Source organism: Psammomys obesus, unplaced genomic scaffold (genome assembly GCF_907164565.1).
Source record: "Psammomys obesus unplaced genomic scaffold, mPsaObe1.curated_primary_1811, whole genome shotgun sequence".
Classification (NCBI taxonomy): Eukaryota; Metazoa; Chordata; class Mammalia; order Rodentia; family Muridae; genus Psammomys; species Psammomys obesus.
In genome coordinates this window covers 26,348,688-26,366,729 of record NW_026596034.1, presented here as the reverse complement: position 1 = coordinate 26,366,729, position 18,042 = coordinate 26,348,688, and the positions used below count along the sequence as shown (strand labels likewise).

Below are 18,042 nucleotides of genomic sequence, written 5' to 3'. Positions count from 1 at the left end.
ATTTTTTGATCATTTTGTAATGCTGTCTTTGCTTTTAAACAATAATGTGCCTACATTGGATTTAAATGCATCATGAACCAAAGGAAGAAATGACATGTCCTTTATTGATGTTGGAGACAAATTTGCAAAATTCAAAACACATTTTTAAAAGTCTACAAAGTCTGATGACCTGGATCTGATAGAGGAGAAAGTGGAGAATATGCCTGGACTCAGAGGCACAGGAGAAGACTATCTGAACAGGACCCTAGGAGCATATAGGCACAAAAAGAACAATTAATAAATGGGGCCTCATGACACCAAAAAGCTACTACTATTACTCTGCTAAACTGGCACAGTATTAAACTGACTTCTAATGACTTAACTGGTGTTGTACCCATTGATCAGTGCCTTCTTTCAACCCTCCTCACAGAAGCTTCCTTTTCGTAGATGGTAATGAACACAGAGAGCTACAACTGGCCAAAGTACAAAGAAGAAATGAGAGGCTGTGGGATTCTTGGCCCTAAGTGGAATGTCTATATAATATTCCCTCCTCGTCCCAAGGCTCAAGAATTACTGCAGGAGAAAGGGCAGAAAGGTGTGGTGGATGACTACAAGGCAACAGTGTTTTCCAGACCCAACAGGGCAGCTGCACAAATACGCTGACAACAGTTAATGACAGCACGAACAAGACCTGCACAAGCTAATGCCACACAACGTCCTGGCTTGGAGAGGGGAGGTAAGCAGGAAATGCTCTAGAAAACGAGCTGTTGGCAACTGATAGCTGCCAGGAATGGGACAGTCAGTCTGCGTTAGGTATGGTTCCTACCGTTGGATGGTCCCACTTGTAAGGGCCCACAGGCAGCACAAACTGTATTTGATGTCTTTTTAAAAGAGGACACCAAGTTGGGTGGGTAGCAAAGGAGATGGATCTGAGGGGAGTTAGAGGAGATGATGAATATGATCAAAATACATTGTATGAAAATTGTTAAGCTACTGAAAAGAAAAATATATCTTTAAAAATCAAGATGACAGTTCAGTAGACCAGGATAAGGTTGCAAAGCCAGAAATTAAAAAAAGATGCTACATATTCGAAAATGTGCACACATTTGTTCTAATAAAAGACACACAGATAAAAAATAAGCTTATATTAGTTCCCCCACAGCACAAATATAGATACTAAAGGGAAAAATGTTTGAAAATGTCATTTCTTGTCAAAGTGGAAGGGAACATGAGACAATTCACCCTTCTCCATTTCTGGAGTGAGTTTGGCAACATGAACCAAAATATCAACCAAAATCACCACACTGCAGGCTCTGAGTCTCATTCCTAGGAATGAATCCTGTGGGTGGGCTGGGTGCTTCATACAGTGCTTTCTTTCTTTCTTTCTTTCTTTCTTTCTTTCTTTCTTTCTTTCTTTCTTTCTTTCTTCCTAAGATTTTTTTAAGGTTTTTTTTTTTTTTAAACAGGGTTTCTCTGTGTAACCTTGGCTGCCCTGGACTTTGTAGGCCAGGCTGGCCTTGAACTCACAGAGATCCACCTGTCTTGGAGATGTGTACCACCATGGCCGGTGACAGTGCTATTCTTAATAAGCAGGAAGTGAAAGAGCAACTCATGGGTCAAGAGAAGACTATCACAGACTTTTTACTCCCTCTAAAAGCAGCGCTCTGTGCAGATAGAAAAAGCATAACCTCGAGGAAGGATATGTATGCACATTATTAAGTGGAAAAAATGGTGTGTAGGACAGTCTATATTGTAATTTATATTCTGGTGCAGAAGGAAGATACTATGCATTCACATTTGCATTTATTTGCATAAAAGCTATCTAAGAAATGAACAAAATGATAGTGGGTTGGGTAAATGAGAAAATAAGAAAGCAAAAATTTAAATATATACTTCTACAAATGTTTCTTTCATTATATTTTAAAGCATCTGACTATATCATCCATCCAAAATCTTCAGTGAAAAAAAAAGAAAAAGAGAAGAGGAATTATTGTAGGTAGGGCTTACAATAAACATGTAAAACTGCTAGGCAGTCTAATACTACCATAAATATAAACTGAGACGCAATCCCGTAATAAAGTATGCTAACAAAAATTAAACAGTCTGGCAGTACCTTTTGGTACAATATTGGGAAGGATGTGGAAAACAAAATTTCTCATGTATTGCTGAAGAAAATAGAAATTGGTGTAGTCACGACTCAGGAAAACTTCACATGATGTGTCTTTATAACTCAGCAATTGTATTCAAAGAGAAAATCTCATCCAGCTGTATGACAGTGTACAAAGATGCTCAGGGCAGCACTGTCCATGATTACAGCAAAATCAGGAACAGCCCAAATAGTCAGTAGAAAAAAATAGATAACATACGGCATTTTTAGGTCTGAGGAGATGGCTCACTCAGCGGAGTGCCTGTTGTGCAAGCAGGAGGACCTGAGTTCAAATCTCCAGCGTCCGAGTAAAAGCCATGCATGGCCGTGTGTACCTGTAACCTTAGCCCTGGAGGTGCTGAGGCAGGCAGATGCCCCGCACTCACTGGCCAGCCAGTCCAGGCAATCAGTGCCTCTAGGTTCAATGAGACACCTTATCTCAAATAATAATGTGGAGGGTAATAGGCAGACATCCAGCTTTGGCTTCTGGCCTCAATATACACGCACATACATATACACAAAATCAAAAATTATATATACACACTGTGGTGGTTTGAATAAAGATGGTTCCCACAGGCCCATAGGCAGTGGCACTGTTAGGAGGTGTGGCCTTTTTGGAGGAGGTGTGGCTTTGTTGGAGAAGGTGTGCTACTAGGGTGGGCTCTGAGGTCTTGGAAGCTCAAGCCAGTTCTCTTCCTGCTGCCTGAGGATCCAGATTACAAGTCTCGGCTAACTCTCCTGCACTCTCCCATGCTTCCTGTCTTGGTGATAACGAACTAAACCTCTGAAACCATAAGCCAGCCCTAATTGAATTATTTTCTTTTGTAAGCGTTGCCATGGTCATGGTGTCCTTCACAGCAATAGAAGCCCTAAGATACATACATGTGCACATATGTTCTTGTGCATGTATGTACAGGAACATATGCATAGTGTTTTCACATTCTACAATTTCACATTCAACAGGTCTACAATTAAAAAAGCAACCGGGGTGAAAAGAAATATAAATGTACAGTCTAAGGAGAAAAAGAACATCAGGAAATTTAATGTTGGAGCCAAGGCTTGTGCTGAAAGAGATGACAAGGTTAGAGAAAGGCCTGACAAGAAACAGAACAAAGAGAGCTGTGTCCTTGAGGCATGACCCTACCCAGCAAAGGAGTCAAAAGGAAATGCCTATGGAGTTTTCTGATCTTAAAACAAAGGTGCTCCTAGGCTATAAAGAAAAACTCATCCACATGTAATCCAAGGAAGGGGGTCAGGCAGGCAGCTGGACTTGGCTGCATCAGCCACATGGTTTCAGCGGCATGAAGGGTACATCGGTAAAGGGGCTGTGGAATCCTCTAGAGTCAAGAAGACCCACCGAGGCCAGGTGTGTGACAGGGGACTTCCTGCATGGAGGCCCTGACAGGTCACTGAATGAAGTTGTAAAAGTGAAGCCTGGCTTGTGCTGGAGACCCCAAGATGTTAGAGGGGCCAGAGCTGTAGAGTATCTGCCGAGGAGAGCTGCATGCAGGGAGTGGAGCCAGCCTGAGAGAGAGAAGTGTGCAACAATCAGGAAAGCAGGGAGGTTGGGGACACCTAACCCCCTTGCCATCAGACACAGAGCTGCAGGATATGGGGTTTTCCCTGCTGAGTTTCAGTCTTGCTTTAGTACAATATTTCCTCGCCCAGCCCCATTCCTCCCTTTTGGAATGACAAAGGGTGGTTTGTGCCAATGTATCTTGGAAGTAGGCAATCTGCCTTTTGATTTTACAAGGGGTTACAATTATGAGATTGCTTTGAGTCTCAGAAGAGACTCTAGACTTTTCAACTGTGTTGAGATTGTGAAAGACTTGGGGATTTTTGAAATCCTACTAAGTTATTTTGCTTTATGATATAGCCACAAGCCTAGGGGGGCCTGGGAGTGAAATGTGCCACTTGGAATGAGAATGGCCCCTATAGGCCATGAGAATGCTTGGTTCCTAGTTGGTAGGACAGTTTGAGAAGGATTAGGAAGTGGGACCTTGTCGGTGGAGGTTTGTCTCTGGGAGTGGGCTTTGAAGTTTCAAAAGTCCTTATCATTTCCAGTTAGCTCTCTGCCTCTCTGTATCTCTCCATCTCTGTCTCTCTCTTGGCCTCCTGCTTGTGTCTCAGGATGTAAGTTTGCAGCAGCTACCCCAGCATCAGCCCTGCTGCCTGCTGCTGTGCTCCCTGCAATGATGCCCATGGATTCACCCTCTGAATTTGCAAGCCCCCAATAAACTCTTTCTTCCGCAAATTACTTTGGTAGTGGTGTCTCATCACAGCAATAGAAAAGTAACTAAGACATGGAGGAAGCAAGAGCTCATTGGGTTTTGGTTTTTGTCCCAGACTGTTAGAACATTTGCTTATTACATGCATTTTCCTAAAGATAACCTTTAAAAGGGCACATAACGGAAGGAGTGGCACGCTCGTGGGAATGCAGAGGCTTGTGGCTCTGTGTTGGCACAGCCTCCTTGGATTCCCTGTTCCTGCTCTGGTTCAGCTTCCGGGGTTGAGTGCTGCAGTGCAGGATAGCTAGAATCATTTATTACATCCCAGGAAAAATAAATTCCGCGGAAGGTCTCATTACATTTTGCCAGGTTTACCGCTATCAATCAAGCAAAGGCAAACATGAACGAAACTAATTTTCCAAAACTAAATGTGAAGCTAGCTGTGTACATAATACATTCCATTCTGTGGCTTCAGAACTTGCAGATAACAGAGGATGTGGGTATATGAAGTAAAATAGATGAGGGGAGCCATGGAGTCTCAAGGGAACAAGTTGATGGAGAGAGTGAATGCTTCTCATATATTGGTCACAGCAGGATCAGATTTACCACTGACATAAGCATCCTGCTTGACCAAAACTCCTGGTCAGCGCTCTTTAGTCTAGGAAGCTGAAATGGAGAAATCCGAGCTCACCAGCCATGTGAGCACCTTTTCTTGTCACTGTGATTAAATACCTGATAGGACACAACTTAAGGGAGAAAGGGTTTCTTTGTAGTTCGAGAGGATGGAGTCCACGTGGTGAGAGAGGCACACAGACAGGATTATGAAACAACTGGTCACATTGCATCTGCTCTCAGGAGCCGAGAGCCCACAGGAGGTAGGTGAGGCTGGGTTATAAAACCCTACAACCTGCCCCCGGTGGCCCTCTTCCTCTAAGGGAGGCTCCATCACCTTCCCAGAACATCGCCAGCATCTGGGGACCATGAGCCTATGGGACACTTTAAATCCAAGCCATAACTCCAGCACATCAGTGACAAGACTAAAATTGCCATTGCTCTGCACCAGAGGCAGTGCAGGTATGTGAAGGGCAGGGCCAGCTGAGGGCACAGCAGGGGCTCGGCTCCAAGCTCAGGTTTTACTTAGACACAGTCATTCAACATCCCTGGGGAGGTTGCTTACTCATCTCTGAAACAAGAAGAGGTAAAGAAACGTCCTCTAGCCCCCACGTCTTTCCCTAGGGTCTACTTCTGTAAGGAATGTCCTCTAGCCCCCATGTCTTTCCCTAGGGTCTAGCCCTGTAAATGGGTGGAACTAGAAAAGATGATATTGAGTGAAGTAACCCAAACCCAGAAAGACAAGAACCATATGCTCTCTGTCATCAGAGGCTCCTAGCTCCACCTTAAGGTATGAGCAGATATTCAGGAGTAACTGCAGAAATCAAGAAAGGAAAAACAAAACAACCAACAAACCAAAAAACAAAACAATGCCTCAGTAAGATAGGGTTGGGCAGCAATAGAGAGGACATAGAAGGGTACAAGGGATCTGATCAGGGAAATGGAAAGAGGGAGGTCTGATTAGGGGTTGGGGGTCTAAGTAGGCGAGATAAATACAGGAGGAGAGTAAAATCACAGTAAGAATGTCTGAAAAACTCAAAAGGAATTAGTTAGCTATCTAAAGTAACAAACTATACATAAGTCTGTACATAAATATGCATATATAGGTTAAATGAAATTGTCTCCTGTGGGCTGACAATGCTTCCTCCAAGAGCCAAAGACATCTAACAGAACTCCAACCTGCGGCACGAGAAGTCCTCTTTTGACTTATTGGTCAGGGTTGTCCACAGGAGAGTCCCAAACATTACAGACTATTGCTCCTGCCCTTGGTTGCTCCCCAGAAGTAGAAGGCACGTCCCCATTGTTAAAGACACCACGTGCTTCAGATACAGGGCCCAAGCCCCCACCCCCCCACCCCCCCAGCTGAAACTGACCTCAATGCCTTGTCCCTGAGGACTAGCTTTTATGGTGCCAGGAGGCTCCTGCCACCCTCCAAAGGAGGGAAACAAACAGCAGTCCTACCCGGCTACGGCATCTGCGAACCACAGCAATGCCCAGCATAGCACAATAACCCTGGGTGTAAAGCTGTGGCGTGCACACATTAGTGGTGGCCAGCAGCTCTCTAATTAGACTTAAGAGATTCTCAACAAGAGGGAAATCAGGACTAGTAAAGCCATAGATCTTGAGGGGAATCTACAACTGCCATTTTACTAAACGAGCAAAATCCCTAATTGTATCCTAAATATTTGTCTTTATACCCACAGATGTGTGTAGTCCTCACTCTTCATCCAGGAGACGTCTTTTTACATGAGATAGAGACTATTACATAAAACCATAACCAATCAAAATGCCGGAGTCAAGTCCTAGTGGATACACTTATAAAACAACCTCCATAGCTAAGGTTTGGAGAACACCAGGGAAGAAGGGGTGGAAAGACTGTAAAATCCAGAGGATCAGGGAGTTTGAGACTGTGTCTCCTGGTAATTTCAGAAGCTGCACCCATAACGCCTCACCAGCATGACTGCCTAAAGAGGAACTGAACTAGGACAAGAGTAGACATGCTCACATGGACAGGAGAGAGACCTTGAAGCCTCAACCGTACAGGCAACTACAGGCAACTAAGGAGAAACAGTCTTCCCCAGAGAAGAGCAAATGATTGGCTATGCAATGCAAAATGGCCAACCCTGAAACCATACACACAAGCAGTATTATACTGACTGAGCAGGTTATATTTAGAAATGTATATGCATACTCGTACATACACACACACATGCATGTAACAATAATTAAGGGGGGGAAGGCCATAAATTTGAGAGGAAGAGGGGTATACAGGAGGGCTTGGAGGGAGGAAAGGGAAGTAGAGGAATGATGTAATGATGTAATTATTATAATAATCTCAGAAAAAAAAACCTCTAGGCTGGAAAGAAAGCTCAGTGTCAGGCTTTGCTTGTCTAGCATATACAAGGCTCTAGGCCCCTCTCTGTTCCTGGGGTGAAGTCCTCTAAGGTCCCTTCAAAGGCTAACACCTAATGATATAAGAATCTTCACCAAAAAAACATCCCAACAGCCAAAGATTCCTATCCTAAATTATGAAATAAGGCATAGGGGAAGGAAAACTAGGTCTGAGAGGTCTTCCTCGACTCTTCAGCCATGTAAAAGTATTTGCTTCTTTTACGCTTAGGTTTTTAAACATTCTGATAATAATGGTGTACCATAATTATGACAGTCACGCAATGGAAGAAAATTCATGCAGGTAAGTTTGTGTGAATAACACAGGGCAGAGGTTATTTAGCTGCTCCACTTGCTCACCCTATTATTTTCCAGTATTCCTCCCTCAGCTTTAACAGGCATAAAAAAGAAATCCTTTATAGCTTTAGAAAGTATGCCAAAGTAAAACATGCAAATGGTTGATAAACTACCCTGTGAAGAACTAGCAGTATGATTGTTAGATATGCTTGTGTATCTAATAATAATCCATCCTCTTGCGTTTGCAGAGGATGGGGAAGCCTACCTTCCAACATCTGGCCCCTGCCCTGAAATGTCTCCTCTGCAATAGGAGATAATGCTGAGTAAGCCCATAGCTCCATTTCCCGAGTCTGCCAGTGGTTAATGTCACCTTTATGTGACAACAATCTCACCAGGCATTGATTCTTATTTCTTTGGCTCATCCAAGTAACTGAACGTTCGGTAAAGATGTCTTTTTTTATATAAGATGAAGTTGTTTTGTGAATACTAATCTCAGGAAGGACATTTAATTCCGGCTACTGATAAATGACTTTTCTTTATACTTCTTTACATTAGTCTCTAGGAAGCCCTTAGATTATATGAAGTTTCTTAACACTCAGCTGAAAATTTCAGGACTTAAGCAGCTGAGCCATTTATTTGCCCTGCTAGAGTCATGTGTTGTTCCTATTTCTCAGCTTTATTGACATAAATCAGAGGCTTTCATACATGTATAAAACATGTTTTGATCAAATCCTCTCTCCGTCCCCTTCCTCCCAGCTCCCCTCCTACTGCTTCTCCTTCCCAACATCATGTGCTCATTTTTTAAAATTCACTGAGTCCTCTTAGTACTGCTGGTAAATAGATAGGTGTAGGGCAGATACTGGTGTAAATGTTTTTTATTTCCTCAGAAGAGCGGATGAGATGAGCGCTGTACCCAAGATTTACTAATACATGGCTTGGGCTGAGCCCAGAGCGTTTCTACCTAACTAATCCATAGGCCTGGGCTTGGAAGCTTCTAGCCTCCCTATAATCTAATCTTCTGCCAGCCAGGACCTCACCAGCCTCAGCTTCCAGCCTTTGTCTGCTAACATAGGTCTAGAATGTTTTCAGCCTCCGAGACTTACTGCTAAATAAATTCACCCTTTCTAACTCTTTCTGAACGCTGGCTGGCTTAACTCAAACTCCTGGATCAAACGCCTCTCCAGCCTGACTGATTCAAACTGGATTCTCTCGACTTCTGACTGATTGTTCTGCTTGGGAAAACTACCTTGAACTCCATGGACTGAAGTGCAGTGACTGAACTGACTGTACAAACCAAACAGAACTGCACAAACTCAACTGAACCCAAGTGTACTCAACTGAATACACCTAACTCAACTCCCCTCCCCCTACTTCCTGCACTGCTCTTAAAGAGCCGCTTTTTCCTGTCTCTTCTCATGAGAGTTGAGTGTATGCTACCGCTAACTCATTCTGTCAAATCTTTCTCTGATTCATCACTTAGTCTGTCCAGTGATTAGATGTCATTGTTTGGGATTAAAGGTATGTACTAAAGGAGTATGTGTATTCCATCCAGATCACACAGACCTAGGATGTGATCTCTCGCCAGAGTAGCCATGTTGCTGAATTAAAATTCCTCTACATACTGGAGCCTGGGTAGCCTTTTAGAGGCTGCATCTCTGGGAAAAAAAAAAAAAAAAAAAAAAAAAAAAAAAAGGACTCTTTTTCCTGATCCCTAGAGGCCATCAGTGCCAATGGCTCCTCAACTGGGGCTGGCAATTGACACAGAAAATCACCACAGGTGATGCAGAGAATAAGAGATAGTGAAGGTTTAAATGAGAATCTATACCACATGGCCCCACCCCTACCCCCACCCCCACCCCCAGGCTCAGGGACCAGCTCAGAAAAGCCAGAGGTAGTGGCTAGCTGCAGCAGACGAGGGCTTGTCAGACATGAGATGGACACTATTACACAAGTTGATTTGTTTCTGTCACAGTCGCCCTGGTTTAGAAATAAGAGGGAGCCTAGCTGGCCTTGAACTCACTATTGTCCCGTGTGCCTCCCAAGTGGCAGGGGGCACCATGGGCAGCTCACTTTGTCTTGTTCTCATCAATATAACTTTTGAGAAGTTCAACGTGCAATCTCTTCTGCAGGAGTTAAAGGTAACTTAATCCTATCTGAGAAATCCCAGCTGCCTAAGCTAACTTAATTTTACCATACATTAATACTTGGGGAACAAAGAGGGAGGAAGCGGGAAGGGGAGAATTCTGGTTGAGGAAAATGTGAGCAAGCAAATACTAGGTCTTGGTGAGGCACTATATTTGACTCTCCTTAAGTACCAGGGTATTGGTTCAAACTCCTGTCATAAAAGGCAAAGAAATGGAGCTATGGTTTATCAAGAACACGTCCAGGGGAACAACACAGCTGACAAGACAGACATAACTGTTAGAAACATAACTGAGCACTTCCCGCTGAGGAGAAGTCAGTGAGCTTTCTCCTAGAGCATTGTTTGAGGAAGCATAAAGAAAAGACATTCCTCTATAGCCAATATTAAACGTCCTTCCTGAAATCAAGCCACACTTCATGCAGCTGCAGAGAGCTCAGCCTGATGCTTATTTGGTGACATGGGAAGACAGAGATCACGGCTGACTGGAAGGGGCCCATGATTTTATGTGTGGAGGCAATCATTACTGCTTTACCCCAATGGAAGGTTCTGGACATTGATAACCTACAATAAAGATGAAAGCATGTTCTTATCAGCAGTCCATTTTATGCCACCAATACTGTCTTCAGTCTTCAGAAAATTATTCATTTATCACAGTTGGCAGAAGCACTTCAGGGTATGGACGTTAATGTTTCCAAGATTAGCTAAGTTTTAATACACAAAACATTCATTGTGGTTCAAACTACTTTTCTTTCAGTGCACCTATATCAGTGTAAGCGTGGGTGTCATTTCAAATACTTCTACAGTAGGGAAACTGGAATTCAGGCCCTCTGTGAAAATGGATTGCATTTCAAATTCGGAAAATACTTGTACATTAATGAGATAGGTACATTAATAAGGAGACATCCTTGGGTGTAAAAAACAGTTCTTGGGGCTCAGAGGCTATATCTGAGTTCTAATTGGGGGTTGGATAGAATATGTGTCTTTCAGGAAGCCACTCAATTACATACCATTTCAGTTTCCCCTCTTAAAATCCAGACGGGATTAGGCTACGACTACAGTTAGACTGTGAGTGGGTTAGACTGTGAGTGGGTTAGGCTGACTGAGACCACGTCAGACGGTGACTGGGTGACAGTACGCCTGGCCTTTCAAGTTTTGACTCTAGCATGTGAATAATCTAAAATGGCTAATCTCAAATCCCAACAAAACTTTTCTAAAATATAATGCAACATATTAAGATGTAGTTACTTATAAATTATGCCTCTACATTGGAGCACTTTATGATGATGTATTTAAATACATTACAAGGATGAGTTAAAATAAAATGTGCAGTATTTTAAAAGTAAGTTAAAAAAAATCTAATAATTTTGTGAGGACAAAAGCACAGGTTATTCCTTTTCAGACCCCTGGCTTAAAATCTTGCACATAGTGACCCAAAGGTAATTTTTAGGACACTTTTTTTTTTCCTTCCATTGGTTTTTATGGACTGACAAAATCAAACATGTTATCTTACAAAGACATGGACATCAAAGTGGGAAAAATTGATCATTGATTGAGTTTATAGGCACTCATTTCTAAATGTCACTCGCTATTGACACCAACAGCTAATAACAGGAAGGCCGTGGTTAAAATTCAATTAATCATTCCCCACAGTACTCGGAATAAGAGTAGTCAGCAACTTTGTCCCAGGTGTGTCAGGTGTCAGGGATCTCACTAGGCATAAAAGGACCAAATGGAACAATTTAATAATGAAATAAAGACAAGAGGACAATTTTCAGAGTCACTTAAAAAAAATTTCTACCTGGGGATTGTTTCTTTTAAATGTCAAACTTTAAATAAGAAGACAGAGAAAAGTTGAGATAAAAGGACAAAAAGAGTCTTGCATGCCCACATTAATCAAAAAAGGAAGCTTTTCTACCGCACAAATGTCAGACCAAGTGCATCGTAATGTCAGGACTCTCACTGCCATTAAGGAATTTCATAATGCTAAACTGCTAATTCAACAGAGAGTTACATTAATACTGCATGTATGCATACCAAGTATTATAATTTCCAAATGCCAAAATGAAAATTGATAGCACAGAAATTGAAATGCTGAATCCAGAATTATACTTGTGAATTTTAAATAACTTTCACCATCTGTCCAAAACGGATAAGAAGTTAGTAGAGCTATAGACCAAACGGCTTGATTATTTGTAAACTTGACCTCATCGCCATTTACGGAATGCGTAACCTTCTCGAGTTACAGGGAACATTTACCAAGCTTGAACATATTCTGGGCCATAATGTTAGTCTCAACTGATTTCCAGGCCTAAAATCATATTGAATTTATTTTCTGTCACTGGTAGAATTAAAGGCAAAAATAAAAAACAAACAAACAACTAGCTATATAATTTCCAAGAGTTTGACTATTACTCAATGTTTGGCTAAATAATTTTTGGGTCCAAGAAAAACTAAAAACAGAAAAATTTAAATCCTTTAGTTTTAAGGGAAATGAAGCATACTAAAATATATGCATTGATGATAAAGAAAAATTTAGATAAAAGATTTTTGTCTTAAGTATAGATATTTAAAATGTTAAGAGTCATCGCTCTAAGCATTCTCCCTAAGATTGAGAACAGCCACGAGAAATAAAGTCTGGGAAAATAATAAAGAAGAAAAATAAATAAGGTTTGGAAAATGTGAACAGGTGAACAATAAAGGAATTTAACTAAAAATTGGCCCTCTGAGTAAGCGAATCAAATTGATGATGCCACAACGATAGAGATTTTAACTAGGAAAGAGGAGGAGTGTCAGTGGGCCTGCCAGTACCACAAAGACCATGAGTGGCGGTTCTGAACAATTCTGTGCTTGGAATTTAAGACTTAAAATTATATGACAAAATATTCCTTAAAATTTGTTTTGAAAAAAACAGTGAGTAATTAAAAATATGCATCTCTTTTGAAAATCAAAGCCCGGCTTGAACAAAAAAAAAAAAAAAAAAAAAATTCTTAACCACTTAAGGAAGTAACAATACAGATGTTTAAAAAGGACTTTCCCAAAGAATAAAAGAAGATAATAATTCCTAGTAACCTTCAACTTGCTTTTTGGTTTTTCGAAACAGTTTCTCCATGTAATAATAGCCCTGGTTGTCCTGGACTCCCTTGTAGACCAGGTTGGTCTCGAACTCACAGAGATCCACCTGCCTCTGCCTCCTGAGTGCTGGGACTAAAGGCATGTGCCACCATGCCCAGCTCTCAACTTGTATTTTTTTTTAAAGAGCAATTTGTTTCATCAGACCAAAACCTGAGGTAGCTATTATGTAAAAACAAAATTAAAGGATAATTTTTCTCACAAATTTGAACACCACCCCAAACAAAATATTAGCAAATTTATCAAAATTTAAAAATTGTATTTATACTAGAAAGCAGCATGTTCAATCAATTGTCACATCAGAAGGATAAAGAGCACATAATCTTTGATAAGTCAATGAAGGCATTTGATAGATTCAAACAACCACCCAAGGATGAAACTCATAAAAAACCCAGGGAGTGAAGGAAATTGTTCTAATCACGTAGAGTGTCCACTAGTGAACAGTGATGAAGAATGAGGTAAAAGGAATGGCGGAAACTGATAAGAAAAGACAGTGATTCCTGGTCTCTCACACGCCATTAAGTCAAACCTTTGGCTGAAGCACAGGAACTAAAACTATATTGCTTCTAGACATCAACTTGGAATATATTCATGACCATAGAGCAGCAAAGGCTGACTTCTAAGCAAGGTGAAAACGAAAAATTTAACAGTCTATACTGCAGAGGCTTTCAGAGGCCCTCTGTGGCAGGTTCCAAGGTTGTTTCCTGACAGACTGTCAAAGCAGATGCTGAGCCTGATGGCCAACTGATGGGAAGAGTGAATGGAATTTTCTGTAAGAAGTGGGAAATAGTAAGAGCTGGAGGGGACGGGAACTCCACAAGGAGAGCAACAGAACAAGATAATTTGAACACAGGGAACTTCCCAGAGACTCATACTCCAACCAAGGACTATTTGTGGAGATAACCTAGAACCCCTGCACAGATGTAGCCCATGGCAGTTCATCCAAGTGGTTTACATAGTGATGGGAAGAGGGACTGCCTCTGACATAATCTGATTGGCCTGCTCGTTGATCACCTCCCCCTGATGGGGGAGCAGCCTTACCAGGCCACAGTAGAGGACAATGCAGCCACTTTTGATGAGAACTGATAGATTAAGATCAGAAAGGAGAGGAGAACCTCCCTTATCAGCGGACTTGGGGAGTGGCATGCATGCAGAAAGGGGAGGGAGGGTGGGATCGGGAGGGGAGGAGGGAGGGGCTTATGGGGGGATACAAAATGAATAAAGTGTAATTAATAAAAAATTAAAAAAAAATATTTTAAAAGAAAAACAAAATGGTAACAGGTTGTATTACAGTTAAAAATCACTGCTCATCAAGAGCTGTCATTGGAGAAATAAAAGGTATGCTATAGGACCGGGAGAAAGACATCTTTCTGAGAAGTAAGTAGTATTTATAGTGTTCACTTAGAAAGGTTACTTACAAATGAACAATACAAGAAAAATAAACAAGCAAAAGATTTAAACAAACAAAAGATATAGGGATGGTGAGTTATGTATGAAAAGACGGCTCACGTCATAAATTAGAGAGATGAGAACTAAAACCACTGTCTGACCCCACTTTCCACTCCTAATGGATCTGAAGTCAATACAACGTCCGTCACTCCATGTTAAGAAGGGAAGCAGCTGGAATGCTCAGCCTTTGCTGGCGGACTTCATGTAAAATGGCCCAGATGCTTTGGAAAGGGACGTCCTCATGTGGTAAGAGAAGTGTTTTTACTTATGTAGGTCCAAAGATTCCTCTTTTGTTTAAGCTAGTTCAAATTTAGGTCTCTCGAGCTGCTGCCAGAGAATTACTGCTGACAGAAACCGGCAAGGAGTACTGCCATGCCACTGGCTGCGTGATGATTTGATGCTGGCCAAGGAAGAGTCAGGATCACTCAACCACAGGTAGTAAGAAAAGGACGCCTTGCTCTGACGCAAATGTACAAAGCCAGCATCTCCGACCTGTGACCTAAATATCATGGCTAGCTTCACACTCTGGCTGTGCCCTTCTATTTTCGCTCTACCGTGCCCTCTGCGTACTTCAAAAGACAGCAGTTGATGTGGCTGTAAGTTAAATATTAGAAAAAAATCAATGTAATTTTCATGATGATTTGTGGGATGTGGCCATCAAGGAAATGTTATTGGCAACAGATACAGTCTAGGATTTATGTGAGATATTAAGGACAAAACTTGCTTGATGCAAGGCCACGGGATCTTAAGTAGCGGGGACATGCAAGAATATTTTGAACTGGGATTTACATACATTTAAAAATGCAAGACAAAATGCGGCCACACATCAAATGGAAAGCACATGGGGTGAACATTACCTTCAAGTTTTCGTAAACACACAAAGAACCTCCACTGCCATTGTAAGTTCTGGGTGTAGGCTCCCTCCTGTATCCTGAGTTCCTCGGGCTTTCGGTGTGGGGCAGCCAATTGATTAGCTGGGGATTCTATGAGACTTGGCATCACTTCTGCTAGAAACATTCATATTTTGGGCTCTTTACTTTTCGGATCTTAATCCGCGCTCATGCCACCCTAACACATCTCAGCGTCCTCATTTCTCCATTTGCCATTTCGTAGTATGTAGAACAAAGTCAAAAGGAAAAACAAAACAAAACAAAAATCGAGGCATACCTGTATCGTAAGCCACGATGAGTTTTTCGCTGTGATCGCCCACCGTCTGAGGCTCATAGTCAACTTCCAGCTGCATGGACTCGCCCATGTTGAGAATGGCGACCGCTGGCTCAATTGAGAAAGGCCTGCAAGACACGCGCAGACACTGTCAGAGTAGACAGCTCACCTCCAGGTTCCCGGTCCACAAGAGCTGCGTGATCTTTTTCCCCTGATGTGAAAGAAGTTGCTTTAATGTCAAGATGACAGTAGTAGGTCATCAAGGCACGAGGCTGAACAGGACCAGCCGTGTTCCTGCTTGCATTGTTATCTTTCAGTTCTTTTTCATTCGTGCGGCGTTCCTGCTGGGGATAAAATGGATAAAGCCTGCCCTCAAGACTCTGGGATTGCAGTGACGGCTAGATAGACGGCAACCTGTGTGCAAATACTGTTGTTTGTAAAAGAATACTGCCTTCAGAGGGTTAAAGTCAAGTACAGTGGGAGCTCAGAGGCGAGAGGCTCTTAATAGTGGAAAACTATCAGAGTTCCGAAAGGAAAGTGATGGCGCATTCCTACTAGGAACACTTAACAAGGTTCTATTGTAAGAAAATGGCAAGAGTGTAGAGAACTTCAAGAGATGAGGCAAGATCTGAGGGTGCTTAACAGTTGCTACCATCTATAGGCCCAAGAAGTCATGAAAAAGGGGTGGGGGGCCTTAGAGACCTGAAGAGGAACTCCAAGAGAAGGCTGCCTGGGGAGCTAAAGGAGGCAGTCGGCCTAGGAAGCTGGGCAGTGACAGCGGAGCAGACGACACCACGATGGTTACTCTCATTGCCAAGTTGACTTCAGCTTTAAATCACGGAGCAGACTACTGAGGCACACTTCTAGGTAAGTCTGTGAGCGTGCTTCCGCAGAGGCTTGACTAAAAGCCGAAGCCCTGGTCTACCGGCAGGCGGCACTATCCCACGGCCTAGGGACCCAGTGGAAGAAAGAGGAGAGAAGGAAGAGGCCAGCAAGGCTTGTCCGCCGCGGTGCTCTGAGCCGGGTGCTGTGGCGCACACCTGTAATCCCAGGACTCGGGGAGGCAGAGGCAGGCAGATCTCTGTGAGTTCGAGGCCAGCCTGGTCTACAAAGTGAGTTCAGGACAGCTAAGGCTACACAGAGAAACCCTGTCTCGAAAAACAAAACAAAACAAACAAGAAGAGTCTTGCTCCTCCCTTCCCTCTCTGCCATTAAAGACTTGAGGCAATGTCAGTTCTTCCTTGCTTAAGTTATCTCTGGCAGGTGTTTTGTGATGGTTTCATGAAAAGTAACTGACCCTACGACCCCCCCCCCCCCCCACGTTGGCTGAATCCAACCAGAAGCCAAAAGGCCAACTGATCGCCGTCACAGAGGTCAGCTTCCTGGGCATGCGCAGAGGAAGAGGGAGACCAGCACAGAAGGTGAAGGGAAATAGAGCAAGCTCTGCATCTTGAATATAAAACTGGAGACACGGGGTGCTTCTGAGCAGTGGGAGATAGCTTCACTTTCCTATCCTGGAAGAAAATCGCAAGGGGACCCAATCAACAAACACTTTGAACAACGCATGGAGCTCTTCCTTCTAAACCGGAAATCCAACCCATTTAATTATTTTCATGATCTAGTTCACATCTTTAAATTGCTAATTTTTCAAAGTCATGTGTTGGGCAGTGTGGCTGACAGGCTAAGCTGTTTCTGAGTACTTACTTCTAAGATGACAGCGTTTAGAATCATCACCCCTTCAATCTGCCTGTAGATAATGAACTCAGTTTCTGAGGACCTAAGCTTTCTGCCAGGAGGGTACAGAGCAGACACAAGAGTCGCATTAGGTGGTACCTGAGATCATTCACTAGGACCTCTGTGGCCTCCAGTGATAATACCTCTTTGCTTTCTCTGCTGTCCCCACTCCCCACCCCCGTTTGGATCTCTTCTTCCATTCCTTGATCTTCCTTTCTCTCTCCTTTTCTGGTTCTCATGATACCAGCTCTGCAGGGAGCCGTTGGCATCACTGTAGGGTACCCCAGAGTCGTCTGCTTCTAAACTGACCTCTGAGTGAGCTCGAGTTATTTAAATCGGTTTTCTTATCTAGGAAATGGGTCAAGGCAGCACCTGCCTGATAAGGTTACAGCGTGGAGTAGGGGGGTCAATACAGGTAAAGTTTTGGGATGATGTCTGGCGCGTGGGGTCTTGTACAAATGTCCACTGTTACTGTTATTTTATCTTCACCAGCATTCCAGCGATGCTGGAAGAGGAATGGAAAGATACACTCAGCTGTTTTCTTAAGTTCAGACTTTTATCACTGCCCCTTTCACCTTCATTCAGCTCTGGGGAGCTGGTAACACACAGGCGCGCACGAACACACGAACACACACACACACACACGCACCACATTCCGTTAGTCTCCTGCTTAAACACCATTACTGGTCCTTGTGATCTGCGCAATAAAGGTCAAACCTGCAATATTCAAAGTCCCATACGATCTGCTCCTGCCCAGGCTTTTGCGTCCTGCT

The 18,042-nt window shown here is 42.8% G+C and overlaps 1 protein-coding gene across 1 annotated transcript in view; it reads right to left on the bottom strand.

The window, feature by feature from the left end:
* Hydin (HYDIN axonemal central pair apparatus protein) overlaps window positions 1-18,042 on the bottom strand; it is a 352,204-nt gene that overhangs the window by 264,874 nt on the left and 69,288 nt on the right. Inside the window, exon 7 of the mRNA XM_055621008.1 lies at window positions 15,539-15,663. Within this exon, the coding sequence (XP_055476983.1) occupies window positions 15,539-15,663 (125 nt within the window). The remainder of the gene's footprint in view (window positions 1-15,538; window positions 15,664-18,042) is intronic.